Source organism: Cyprinodon tularosa, unplaced genomic scaffold (genome assembly GCF_016077235.1).
Source record: "Cyprinodon tularosa strain WSP-4 unplaced genomic scaffold, ASM1607723v1 ctg492, whole genome shotgun sequence".
Taxonomy (NCBI): domain Eukaryota; kingdom Metazoa; phylum Chordata; class Actinopteri; order Cyprinodontiformes; family Cyprinodontidae; genus Cyprinodon; species Cyprinodon tularosa.
In genome coordinates, this window is record NW_024039221.1 from 514,293 (window position 1) to 529,037 (window position 14,745).

Consider the following 14,745-nt stretch of genomic DNA (forward strand, 5'->3'; position numbering starts at 1 on the left):
ATATATTTTAAATTGAATATATGATATAATTGACTCAAATTGCAATGAAACCATGAGAGCTAAGGACAAACTATTTTGCTATTTTCCTTAAGCATGAAGAAGGCTGAAAAAACTTTAGAGGTTAGAAAGTTTGCAATATAAGTTCAACGTTTTATTTTTAAAAAGACCTGTATTAGTCACTTTTATCATCTAATGGAATTTTAAACATAACATACATAAACATAAAACATAAAAAAAAAAAAAATTCTTTGAAAAAGCAGAAGAGATTTAATCTTTTCTTGACAAGGTAATGAAATATTTATTTTGCAACATTTTTTACACAAAGTAAAACTATTCATTATTTTTCTATCATTAATTTTAGAATTTGTTCGGTAATCTTTGAAAAACAAACTAAACCTTATTTTTGCCTAATTATCGTCCCCGTGATGGCATATAATGATACGACTTCCCACACTGTCAGATTTGTTCATTCATAGAAATTGATTCTTTAACAAAGCATAATTGCCTTAATTATTGGATTAGTCCGGACTCTCAGCAGACATCTCTAGATCAACATTCACAAATAAATGGTTGAAGTTGTTAACTAATTTGTTCATATTGCAAATTTCTCCATTTATACCAAAGAAATAATTGGAAAACTCAATTTTTGCTGGTCCCTGTTTAATCAAGCCATTCAGTATCTACCATGTTTTCTTCATATTTCTTTTATTATTATACAGGATTTGCTTAAAATATAACTGTTGGACAGTTCTAAGTATATCTGATAGTGTATTTTATGTTTAGGTGTTAATTATTTATTTATATATATATATATATATATATATATATATATATATATATATATATATATATATATATATATTTTTTTTTTTTTTTTTTTTTTTTTTTTTTTACAAGAATTCAGTGTTCCTTTTGTAAGCCAAGGGCTTTTTATATATATTTTTTTTCCTGTACAGTTTATGTTGGATTAATTGTAAAAGTTAATTCTACTTTAATCATATTATTATGCTTACACACTGGGATCATATTATTATGCTCACACATTTTGTTATCCTTATTTCACTTATATCATAAAGAGTGTTGAAGTATTTTACTTGTTTGTTCTGTACTAATGTTTTAAGTCTGTGCAGATGGAGCTGGCTGCTCAAGGTCAGACGGTTCAAGGAGAAAACACGGGGAAATGCACTCACTAACACCGGAGAAAGGAGTGAAAGCTCTGCTTATCTCATGATACTGTATGATGTTATGCAGACTTCTGGTTCCGACTGGGTTTCACCCCTCCCTTTAGCAGTCGGAACCAACATTGTAGTTAGGGCGTTCCTTAATAAAGGCTTGTGAGAGCAGAGCTGTTTCAGAGTGTTTTGGAGAATTGTAACTGAACAGTCTCTGATCACTCTCCTTGCAAGTAAATCATACTAAAATTCTCTGTGTCTTTCTTTGTACAGGTTACTGAATAAAATGTTTGGTGCTTAAACCTAACAGTTTACATTATACAGAGAAACAAAGATGTTAAGAAAATTATCAGATTTGCAATCTACATTTGTTTTTAATAACAAACCACTGGTTGCTGGAACCTCCATATTCATAGTCATAATTTTTCTTCTCTCCTCAGCTAATATATTAGCTCATAACCATCAAGAATAAACTGGATGTTTCTGTTTTTTTCAATCCAGGTTTCTGTATTTGCCCAAATTATTTTTTTATACAAAGTTAATTTTTGATCATTTCCTTCTGAGTTTATTTTATTATTGCACTGATCTTCAGTATTATTATTACAGTAAGTTACAATAGTGGAAAGGAATTATTGTCAGGGTCTATATCAGGTTGATAAAGTATACGGTACTAATTGTTCTTAAATATTTCTCTTTTTATTTCTTTATGTCAGATGATTCTCTGTAATGTATCATTAATCATTGCTGATTGGTGTTGCAAATATACTTAATATGACCTATTGTTCATATTGATCATGGAGGATTATGGAGTCTTCTGTTTAGGCCTCTGTCAGATATGTTTGTCTAGTTCCTCTTTCTTTTCCACTATCAATGGTTTAGCATCATCTGTGTTTCCGTTGAGTTTAATGAAAATCTTGCAGTTAGACACACAGGTGTGTTGTATCTTTTGAAAAATTTTAAGTTTTCTGGCTTTTTTTCAATGTTGGCAATATGCATTTTTTTATATCCTTGCTGCATAACATAAAATATAATCAAAATTCTTAGGTAAAATGGTAATTGTCAGGTTGAGTGGAGATTTGAACGACCCAAATAAGGAGATGGAAGCTAAAGTGGTTTCTTGCTAGTTTAATGTTCAAATTGGCAAGAGAAGTAAAAGTCTACAAACAAAATACTTAAATTAACTAAAAGAGACATAAGGGGGAAAAATGACAAGGAACCAGCAAACAGGTAATGAACAGGAGTTGTATGTACACTCACCGGCCACTTTATTAGGTACACCTGTCCAACTGCTCGTTAACACTTAATTTCTAAGCAGGCAATCACATGGCGGCAACTCAGTGCATTTAGGCATGTAGACATGGTCAAGACAATCTCCTGCAGTTCAAACCGAGCATCAGTATGGGGAAGAAAGGTGATTTGAGTGACTTTGAACGTGGCATGATTGTTGGTGCCAGAAGGGCTGGTCTGAGTATTTCAGAAACTGCTGATCTACTGGGATTTTCACGCACAACCATCTCTAGGGTTTACAGAGAATGGTCCGAAAAAGAAAAAAACATCCAGCGAGCGGCAGTTCTGTGGGCGGAAATGCCTTGTTGATGCAAGAGGTCAGAGGAGAATGGCCAGAATGGTTCGAGCTGATAAAAGGGCAAAAGTGCAGGTTAGAAGGACCCAAATGAAGAGATTGAAGCTAAATTGGTTTCTTGCTAGTTTAAAGGAATAGTACACCCAAAACATGATTAGCCTTCATTTTCTACTCACCACCATGCTGAGCAACACTCTGGAGTACTTTTTTGATATCTCAAATGCATCTGGAGATCTGGGAGGCTTCTTGCTGTCTGCTGACAGAGGTCCATAGCGCCCGAGGCAGAAAGGTCCATAAAAGTCCACAAAAAACGTGTCAATATTCCTCCATTCTGCTCGTCCAATGTATTCCAAGTGTCCTGAGTAAGTAGCGTCCATAATTTACTCGAAACGAAGTCATTTAGAATGTTTTTAGAGCATAAACAGTAGTGTATAGGATTTCTTAAAAACGCGCGCCTGCGAGTTCACGAGCCTACGGAAACCGCGGCAGACCAAACCAGATGAAAGTGCGCATGCAGCGTCTGCTCTGCCGATAATGCAAGCGTAGAAGAAGAAATGTGCTGTTTACCTGTGCAAAGAAAGAAACAACGAAAGAAAAATGTCTGAGGACTTCAGTGTTGAGAAAGAGCATGAGTTCTTTGCCGAGCTGAATGCTCACTTTCATCTGGTTTGGTCTGCCGCGGTTTCCGTAGGCCCTCGAACTCGCAGGCGCGCACTTTTAGGAAATCCTATACACTACTGTTTATGCTCTAAAAACGTTCTAAATGACTTTGTTTCAAGTAAATTATGGACGCTACCCACTCAGGACACTTGGAATACGTTGGACGAGCAGTATGGAGGAATATTGACACGTTTTTTGTGGACTTTTATGGAACTTTCTGCCTCGGGCGCCATAGACCTCCATTATTTGAATGTCAGCAGACAGCAAGAAGCCTCCCAGATCTCCAGATGCATTTGAGATATCAAAAAAGTACTTCAGAGTGTTGTTAAGCATGGATGTGAGTAGAAAATGAAGGCTAATCATGTTTTGGGTGTAATATTCCTTTAATGTCCAACACAGCAAGAGAAGTAAAAGTCTACAAACAAAATGCTTAAATGAAGTAAAACAGACATGAGGGGGAAAGAAATAAAGAGGCAAACAGGATATGAACAGGAGGCGTATATATGTGTGAGGCAGAAACAAAGACCAGGCTAATTAGCAGATTGGGAGCAGGTGTGGACAGAGGAATCTAGAAGGGAGCTAGGGGAAAGGAGACTGACACAAGAGGGCAACAGAGGGCAAACCAGAAATACATAAGAATTCAAATACATCCAAAAAACACCACAAAATGGGAATTCAACCAATACAACTAGAAAACACAGAAAAACACGAATAAAAGTGAAGCTGGAAACTCAAAAAGAAAACTTTAAAAGAACCAAAAAGTGCAGAAACATGACGGTAATCAGATTGTAAGTAATACTTCAAAATTGTTACTTCTTCGCTTATGTCTTGGTTCTCAAATAAAATCTTTAATTATTATGTAAGTTAAAATTTTTCACTTGAGTGTATGACATATTTTCAGAGGTAGGAAAGATTTCTCTTTTTTCTTGATAAACAGCATCATGAGAATAATCCAAAACCCTGTCAGAGTGAATCAGATCATTTCCATTGAGCCACTTTGCATCAGCAGCTCCATGCTCCAGTGCTCTGGGAGAGTTTATAGTCCTGAGAGTTGAACACTGGAGGACTGACAGCTGTCCTTCATGACAACAGAAGACAGAAAACATGACTTTGATCAGCATCATCATCTGGACTCTGCTCTGCTTCACTCAGGGTGAGGAAAATCATTTTCTGTCATTTGAAAATGATTTTGAGAGTAGTTGGGTTTCACCGCCTCATCTAATATCCAGTATTTGCTTTTTTCACTAAGGATCTGATGGACAAAATATTGTTGTGACTCAGCCAGCAGCCAAATCAGCGCAGCTTGGTCAGACTGTCACTATAGACTGTAAGGTCAGTCAGGCACTTTCAACATCTTGGTGCCGCTACAGCTCACAGGTCTGCCTCTCCTGGTATCAACAAAAACCAGGAGAAGCTCCTAAAGCTCTGATCTATGGAACATCATCCAAATTTTCAGGAATCTCCTCCAGATTCACTGGAAGTGGAGCAGGAAATAATAAAGACTTCACTCTGACCATCAGTGGAGTCCAGGCTGAAGATGCAGGAATTTATTACTGTCAGAGTTTTCACAGTGGCTATGTGTTCACACAGTGAAAACTCATCGTACAAAAACCTCCCTCAGTCTGATTGAACAGAAACTGAACTTTGTTCTGCAGCTGGGATCTACTGCAGAGACTGATACAGTTCACTGAACACATTAAACACACAGCATTACATATTTTTAAGCATTAAAGGAATCTGATTAAACTCTGAATGCAACACCTGAACAAAACACATTTTACATGTTTTTATAAAGATAGAAATAAACATGAAGCAATCAGTAATGATAGCAAAGCTATTTCAGTCACTTTTAAAGATTTATCTTAATTTATTCCATTTAGCATCTGTATAAAAAAGAATATAAATCAACTTCCACATCTAGTTCAGAAGTTTATTTATATGTCTTTAATTTTAAGTTAATAAATTCAATAATCTGCCAAAGTTAATCTGCATAAAATTCAACAAATATATATAGTTATAAAACTAACTTTCTTTATATACCCTAAAATACAGATTTGGAGATTTGCTTAGTCTGGATGAGATAAAGGTGTGATCATAAAGGTGTATTTCCACTCAGTTATGAGAAAAGACTTGACATTATGGGCTTTCAGCTGGAACAATGTTGTTTAGAAAGAAGTTGGTTTCTTTGTCAGTTCAATGCTGCTTTTAAAGAATCCCAGCTTACATTTATAGCTTGTTTTCTATGTAGATTTAACCATTTTAGATCTTTGAGAACGTTGTAATATAATGAATCACAGCAACATACTGTAGATTTTGACTGGAACATCTAATCAAGCCAGTTTCTAAATGTTTGTTGTCTGTTGTTTCCCCACTCTCCCTTCTTTCCTTTATTACGCACTTAGTTGCTGCATTAATGTCTATCAGATAAAAGATCAACAAGAACATTTTCAAACTTCCTCCATTCTGCTTTTTAATTATGTTGATGTGTTTCAGGAGGAAACATGCTGCCAGTTCAGCTCCATGTGACTGACTCTGTGTGTTTGCATATGTGTCCTCCCTCTCTGCTCCCAGCTGTTAAGAGCTCAGTGTTGATCAGAGGCTGTCCAGGCCTTTCAGAGCCACTGAACCACCAGCAGCACAATGATGATGTTACTGACTCTACTGCTGACCATCCTGGAGCTCCTGGTTCAGGGTGAGACTCTCTGCTCAGAACTTGGTTTAAGGAAGAAATCAGCTTCATGAAAATAATTATTCTGTCATTATGGAGAATTATTGAAACAAGGTCATGAAGCTTTCTTTAATCTTTTCAGTGTATCAGTGATTTTTAATTAAACATTGTTACTCTCAATCGCTTTTTTTCCCCATGTTTTCCAGGTTCATCAGTAGACATCATCACGACTCAGACTCCTGGATCTCAGTCTGTTGTTCAGGGTCAGACTGTCTCCATCAAATGTAAAACCAGTTATTTTGTTTCTAATGATCTCCACTGGTACCTTCAGAAACCTGCAGAAGCTCCTAAACTCCTGATATATGAAGCTACAACTCGTCAGCCTGGAGTTCCAGATCGTTTCAGTGGAAGTGGTTTTAGTTCTGACTTCACTCTGACCATCAGTGGAGTTCAGGCTGAAGATTCAGGAGTTTATTACTGTCAGAGTTATCTCAATGACTATGTGTTCACACAGTGAAAACTCATTGTACAAAAACGACTGACAACAGAAACTGAACTGGGATCTACTGCAGAGACTGATACAGTTCACTGAACACATTAAACACACAGCATTATATTACATTAAGCCTAATTAAGAAAAAATGTGACTTTTAAGATTCAAAAATAATACACCACTAAAGTATTGAATCTGAAAATATCTAGATACCTTCCAGCTATTCCTTTGATAACAACTGTATGAACTAAAACAAAAGAATAAGGTAAATAACATATTTAGACTCATCAATTTGTTTTAATTCTAATTTAAAATATTTATGAAACTAAACATAAAACTTTTGTAGACCAACATCTTGTCCTGTCCTGCAGCTCAGTTCTAGAAGTTTCTTTAATGTTGTAGCGATAATGTGGCAGAAACGGCTTACCTAATATGGAGCCTTATGAGACCATGAACAATGATAAGGGAAAAGCTTTTTATTTTTTAAGATTAAAAAAAGACTGATTAAACTCTGAATACAGAAACTCAACAAAACATATCTTACATGTTTTTTATAAAGATAAAAATAAAAACGAAGCAATCAGTAATGACAGCAAAGCTACTTTAGTTTCTTTTAACGATTTAACAGAATTTATTCCAATCAGCATCTGTATTAAAACAAGAATATAAATTAACTTCCACGTCTAATTCAAAAGTTTATGAATATGTTTTTAATTTTTAGTTAATGAATTCAATAATTTGACAAATTTAATCTGCATAAAATTCAGCACAAAATATATAAAAACTTTTGGTTCACTGAATCTTAGTTTGGTTTGTTTCATTTGTTATGAAACTAACTTTCTTTAGATACCTTAAACACAGAGAATAGATGCTGATTCAGTCTTTTTGTTTTAGCATTAATATAAACAAAGATATTACTTAATAATTAGTTCATAGGAACTTGGAGTATTGCTTAGTCTGGATGAGATAAAAGTGTGCATTATTTTCACTCAGTTATCAAAAGAGACTTGACAGTGTGGGATTTCAGTTGGAACAATGTTGTTTAAAGATAAGTTGGTTTCTTTGTCAGTTAAATGCTGCTTTTATAGAATCCCAGCTTACATTTAGAGTTTCTTTTTTTAGATCTTTGGGAACGTTTTGTTATAATGAATCACAGCAAAATAAGCTTTTGCCTGAAACGTTTCATTAAAATCTAGTTCCCAAAAGTTTGTTGTCTGTTGTTTCATATAACATGTTTGATTTATTTCTGAATTTTAGGAACATTGAACATAAAGTAAGAAAACTAAATTTAAGAATCCGGTCAGATAAAAGCTTGATTAATGAAACAAAAAAAGAAATATGTGAGTTTCAGCTAATTTCTTTGCATAATAATAAAATTGATCAACACCAGAAGTTCATTAGTTTGTAATTTTATTTTGAATAGTGAACAAAATTAAGAATAAAATATGATTTATTGAAAATAGAGAATAATCAGAAGAGAAAGAATGAGAGCAGAGACAGATTCAATCCATTATCATTGTCTGAGTAAATCAGGTCAGGACTGGGAACACTGGTCTCTCCTCAGTGTCTGGGTGACTGCAGACTGGGAGCCCTGGGTGGCCTCACAGGTCACAGAGCCCACCTTCCTCCATTGGTCTGCAGGGAGCCTCAGGGTGCTGCTCCAGCTGTAGAGGCCGTCCTTTTGCAGAACCCCGGGGCTCCTGCTCTGCTCCCAGCTGCCGCTGCTGCTGCCGTCCACCTTCCAGGACAGACTCCAGCCGGAGGGGAAGCCCTTGTTGGCCAGACACATGAGGGTGGCCTTCCCCTGCTGCAGCTCCTCACTGGAGGGGGGCAGCACTGTCAGGGTGGGACGGGTGTCACCTAGGAGACACCAATTAGGTTAGAGAACAGTAACCAGACAGCCGTTAGTCAAATAGCAGAAAGCAGTGAAAAAACCCTGTGAGAATTTTCAGTTAAACTTTTTTTTCCAGTCCATCAGTCACTCCTTCACAGATTGTTTCACTTCCATTAAAGGAACCTTTCATGCATATCAGCACACAGAGCCCTGATATGACCTTAAAAAGTATCAGAGACATTTAAACTAAACAATAAACTGAAATATATATCTGACTGACCATAAAAAGGATAACTAAACATAACAATATATTTCACTTATTCTCTATTTTACACACTCGCAATAGTTCAATAACATTAACTATGACTCATTTTAACTCTTAAACTAATAATCTCTCATTGAAGAATAAAACTTTTGTTAACAAATTAAACTTTTTAGTTTTTTAGTTCATTTCAGAAAGATGATTGATTAGCTAAAGTAACTTTAAGGAAACTTTCAAAGTTTAAAAAAACACAAACTAGAGATAATAATGCAATGTTCAAAAGATCTAAACCATTTTATAATGAATGAAATTAGTAAGAAAAAAATGTAAGGTATGTGTTGTAAGTATTTGTAGTATTCAGAAACAAACATCATTTTAGGATGCAGTCGTTTTCATTGCAAAGTAAAGGTTTTTGTTTTCTCTCTTTCTCTACATATAATTCTGGCGGATTACACTGAAGTAGACCTAATATACTGTATTTTTCAACCAGGTTAAATAAAATTTCTAATTTTTACTTCTATTTCTGCAATTTAAAAAAAATAAAAGTGTTTTCATTGTTAATAAAAAAAATAATAAAAGCCTTCATGTTTTGATGTCAAAATCTCTAAGTTTAAAGATTTAAACTATTTTACATGATTGATATAAAGTTGTTATACAATTTCAATAATCTACATTTAACACTCAGTCTGTTTCATCTTATTTATTTTTAAATATTCAGAAACTTACTTCCAACATCCAGTCTGGTTCCTCCACCAAAAGTCCACCACAGTGATACAAACTAATTAAGTCGTCGTACAAAAACCTCTGACTGGAAAGACACGGCTCTCTGACTCTGAACACAACAAACTAATTCTGGTTGAAAAACATAAATATTTTCTTTTGTATTTTTTGCCTCAATATCTAAAAAAAAACTCAGAGAGAAAATTTAAATATTAAAATGTCTTTTTTAGTACTGTGCTCTGTTTCTCCCAAAACCTGAAATTACCTAAAATTTATAAGAAAGTATCCTGCATGAAAGAAAATGTAAAATTGTACTTACTTCCAACATCCAGTCTGGTTCCTCCACCAAACGTCAACCACAGTGATACAAACCGATTAAGTCGTCGTACAAAAACCTCTGACTGTAGAGAGACACGGCTCTCTTGACTCTGAACACAACAAACTCTACTAGAAAAGTTTTAGCAATAGCTAGTCAACCACATTTATTTATTTATGTTTTTCTGTTAAGGGAATTCTTATGCAAGAAACTCAAAAAAAAAAAATAAAAAATCATGTTTTCAATTGAGAAAGATTTCTGGATGGGAACCGAAACGTCTTCAAATTTGTATTCCAAATGTGAAGATGTCTATTTTTTTGACTTTACTGGAATAAAAAAAAATACATTAAAGAAAAACTTCTATCAAACAGCTTATAATCCACTTTAATGCAGAAGAATTAAGACCATAAAAATTAAGTTTCTCAACTAATACAGTATGGTCAAGAATGTCAATAAAGAATGTCCTAATATCCAGGTACACATTCATCAGTAATATGAATCATTACAGTAGAGGTTGAGTGGCCAGCTCTATATGGATGTTGAGTTTTTAAAAAGCTTGTTAAAAAAATAATCTTGAAGTTGTGCATGTACCAATCTTTCCAGATGTTTGCTTAAGACAAGTAAAATACTGCATAAAGGTGCAGCATAAGACAAAGTGGTATCATCTGCGTACAGGAAAGTTCTAGTACTTGGTGTAGCCCAAGCTAGATCATTAGTGAGAAACGTAAAGGGCCTAAGCAGCTGCCCTGTGGAATTCCACACTCCAAACCTCTCCTACAGGTGAGGCTACCATTCAGATAAACCTTTCGTGATTTGAAAGACAGATAGCTTGTAATCCGCTTTAATGCAGACAAATTAAGACCATAAAAAATAAGTTTGGTCAAGAATGTCAATAAAGAATGCCCTAATATCCAGGTACACAACACATACTAACATAGAATTATCTATTGCTTTAAGCCAGTCATCAGTTATATGAATCATTGAAGTAGAGGGTGGATGGCCAGCTCTATATGGGTGTTGAGGGTTTGTAAAAATTTTGTTTGTTAAAAAATAATCATGAAGTTGTGCATGTACCAATCTTTCCAGAACTTTGCTTAAAGCAGGCAAAAAATATTTATTGATCTAGAGTTCCCCTCATTAAAAGTACATGTAGTATCCTTAGGTAAAGAAATAACTTTAGCCTTCTTCCAAATCCTTGGACACAGGCCCATATCCAAACAACTATTAAAAATATGACAGATTGGAGCTGCTCTGACACCAGCAGTCTTGCTCAGCAGTTTGCTATTCAGGTTATCTAATCCAGCAAACTTACTGTCAGGAAGAGAACGGAGCAAACTTTCCACCATATGGACATCAAGTTGTTGAAATACAAATTCAAAACATTTGTCTTTTATTATAACGTTCTTAATATACTCATTTGATCTAAATTTGTGTGCAGTGTTCATTTACTGCCTTAATTGAGATACTTCCTCAACATAGTAGTCATCAAAATGATTAACAATATCACCTGGTTTTGTAAGAACAAATCCATTTAATTCAAGAAAGGGTGTTCACACAGTTCTCTTCTGACCCATGATTTAATTTAAAACATTCCATACTACTCTTCCATGCTTCACCTCATATAGCCTTTGTTCAAAGTAGCCCCTTTTTTATTTTTACCTTACAGTATTTCATTTTTTACTTAATTACTTGGAAAACAGTATTTCCGCCTGTCATAAATAGATCCTGAAAGCACAGAGACTTTTTTAGCTGTATCTCTTCCTAAGACTAAGTTCAAGCACTGCATCAGGCCTATTTTTCACAAAAAAAATTTTTTGAGGGAGCTTATTGGTTTACAACATCAATAAACATTGAAATTAAATTAATGTCAATCTTGACACATGTCAAATAGGCTTGTTGTTTTTCCCAAACTTCTAGAAGTAAATCTCCTAAGTCGCAATAAATACTTTTGAGTCTACTATTATAAAACATCTATATTTGAAAAAAAAATAGAGCAAAAGGTTAAAACTAAAAAGAAAAAGTACGAAAAAAAAAAAACATTCACATTGCCACAAATTCCTACATAACCTGAATAATTCATAGAAATCATCTCACTGATCCCAGTTCTTTTTAACCTGTCAGAAAATTTCGATAGAGCCACTTTGCATCAGCAGCTCCATGCTCCAGCGCTCTGGGAGAGTTTATATTTCTGAGAGTTGAACTCTGGAGGACTGACAGCTGTCTTTCATGGTAACTGAAGACAGAAAACATGACTTTGATCAGCATCATCATCTCCACTCTGCTCTGCTTCAGCAAGGGTGAGGAAAACATTTTCTGTTTTGTGGAATACAATTTATAGTGTAGATGAGTTCAACTTCATCATCTAATGTCAAGTATTTCTTCTCTCTTTTCAGGGTCTGATGGACAAAATATTGTTGTGACTCAGCCAGCAGCCAAATCAGTGCAGCTTGGTCAGACTGTCACTGTTGACTGTAAGGCCAGTCAGGCACTTTTAACATCTCAGTGCAGCCGCAACTCACAGGTCTGCCTGTCCTGGTATCAAAGAAACCAGGAGAAGCTCATAAAGCTCTGATCTATCTGACATCTGATAGATTTTCAGGAATCTCCTCCAGATTTACTGGAAGTGGAGCAGGAAATGGAATAGACTTCACTCTGACCATCAGTGGATTCCAGGCTGAAGATGTAGGAGTTTATTACTGTCAGAGTTATCACAGTGGTCCTGTGTTCACACAGTGAAAACTCATCGTACAAAAACCTCCCTTAGTCTGACTGAACAGAAACTGAACTTTGTTCTGCAGCTGGGATCTACTGCAGAGACTGATACAGTTCACTGAACACATTCAACACACAGTATTATATTTCATCAAGCCCTTTGAAAACTCATTCTCTAGAGCAAAAATGCATATTATCTTATGGTTTAGGGAAGTTGATGACCATTACTTGTCCTTTTAATTATATTTTTAGAGAAAAACCTAATCAACAAAACAGTTAAGCCTGTTAAAACAATTAAAAATATATAAATATATATTTTAATATTGAATACAGGATATAATTAACTCAAATTGCAATGAAACCATAAGAGCTGAGGGCAAATTGTTTTTATATTTTCCTTAAGCATTAAGAAGGCTGAAGGAACTTCAGAGCTTAGAAAGTTTACAATATAAGTTCCACATTTTATTTTAAAAAAGACCTGTGTTAGTTATAGATATATATATATATATATATATATATATATATATATATATATATTCAGTGTTCCTTTTGTAAGCCGAGGGCTTTTCATAGATTTTTTTTTCCCTGAGCAGTTTACATTATACAGAGAAACAAAGATGTTAAGAAAATTATCTGATTAGCAATCCACATTTGTTTTTAATAACAAACCACTGGTTGCTGGAATCTCCATATTCATAGTCATCATTTTCCTTCTCCTCAGCTAATATATTAGCTCATAACCATCAAGAATAAACTGGATGTTTCTGTTTTTTTCAATCCAGGTTTCTGTATTGGCCCAAATATTATTTTATAGAAAGTTTATTTTTGATCATTTCCTTCTGAGTTTATTTAATTATTGCACTGATCTTCTGTAATATTATTACAGTAACTTACAATAGTAGAAAGAAATTATTGTCAGGGTCTATATCAGGTTGCTCAAGTATACTGTACTAATTGTACTTAAATATTTCTCTTTTATTTCTTTGTGTCAGATGATTATCTCTAATATGTCATTAATCATTGTAGATTAGTTGTGCAGATATACTTAATATGACCTGCTGTTCATATTGATCATGGAGGATTATGGAGTATTCTATTTAGGCCTCTCTCAGATATATTTGTCTAGTTCTTCTTTCTTTCTCACTATCAATGGTTTTGCATGCTCTGTGTTTCTGTTGAGTTTAATAAAAACCTTGCAGTTAGACACACAGGTGTGTTGGATCTTTTGCAACATTTTAAGTTGTCTGGCTTTTTCTGCAATGTTGGTAAAATGCATTTTTTTTTAAATATTTGCTGCATAACATAAAATATAATCAAAATACTTAAATAAAATGGTAATTGTCAGCTTGGGTGGAGGTTTGAAGGACCCAAATGAAGAGATGGAAGCTAAAGTGGTTTCCTGCTAGTTTAATGTTCAAATTGGCTAGAGAAGTAAAAGTCTACAAACAAAATACTTTAATTAAGTAAAAGAGACATGATGAGGAAAAATGACAAGGAACCAGCAAACAGGTAATGAACAGGAGGTGTATATATGTGTGAGGCAGAAACAAAGACCAGGCTAATCAGCAGATTGGGAGCAGGTGTGGAAAGAGGAATCTAGAAGGGAGCTAGGGGAAAGTAAAAAGAAAACTTAAGGTGTGAATTTTTTTCTCTCAGTTATCAGAAGAGACTTGACATTATGGGCTTTCAGTTGGAACAATGTTGTTTAGAAATAAGTTGGTTTCTTTTACAGTTCAATGCTGCTTTTAAAGAATCCCAGCTTACATTTGTAGTTTCTTTTTTATGTAAATTTAACCCTTTTAGATCTTTGGGAAGGTTTTGATATAATGAATCACAGCAAAATAAACTTTTGACTGGAACATTTAATCAAGCCAGTTTCCAGATGTTTGTTGTCTATTGCTTCTCAACTCTCCTTTCTTTAATTAATTATGCATTTAGTTCATTAATGTCTAACAGAAAAAAATATCAACAGGAACATTATCAAACTTCCTCCATTCAGCTTTCTAATAATGTTGATGTGTTTCAGGAGGAAAGATATGGAAGCAAATTGTTACCATACTTAAAATGAAAAAGCAATTCTAGAAATGCTTTTTCATTTTAAGAATATGGCTGCATTGTTTGACTCATAAATGAAATTAGTAATCAATAATCCTATTTGCATTTTCATTTTCTTCTTCAACACTGCTCATCCTTTTACTTTATTAAAATAAAAATAAAAAGACATTTGAGAGTTATTTTTCAAAATGTTCCCCAGCAAATACATACCAAAATTCAATTTGAAATGTAAAATTTGAAAATGAAAAAGCATTTCCAGAAATGCTTTATC

The 14,745-nt window shown here is 34.3% G+C and overlaps 1 pseudogene and 3 gene segments (V, D, J or C); 3 read left to right on the forward strand and 1 right to left on the reverse strand.

The window, feature by feature from the left end:
* Positions 1–4,518: 4,518 nt before the first annotated feature.
* LOC119794791 lies at positions 4,519–5,007 on the forward strand. The segment is given in 2 exon segments: positions 4,519–4,567; positions 4,664–5,007. Coding segments are annotated over 2 exon segments (393 nt in total).
* Positions 5,008–5,966: 959 nt separating this feature from the next.
* On the forward strand, positions 5,967–6,599 carry LOC119794789. The segment is given in 2 exon segments: positions 5,967–6,106; positions 6,289–6,599. Coding segments are annotated over 2 exon segments (363 nt in total).
* Positions 6,600–8,109: 1,510 nt separating this feature from the next.
* On the reverse strand, positions 8,110–10,500 carry LOC119794807. The segment is given in 3 exon segments: positions 8,110–8,435; positions 9,711–9,819; positions 10,477–10,500. Coding segments are annotated over 3 exon segments (459 nt in total).
* Positions 10,501–11,955: 1,455 nt separating this feature from the next.
* On the forward strand, positions 11,956–12,443 carry LOC119794808 (annotated as a pseudogene).
* The last annotated feature ends 2,302 nt before the right edge of the window (positions 12,444–14,745 follow it).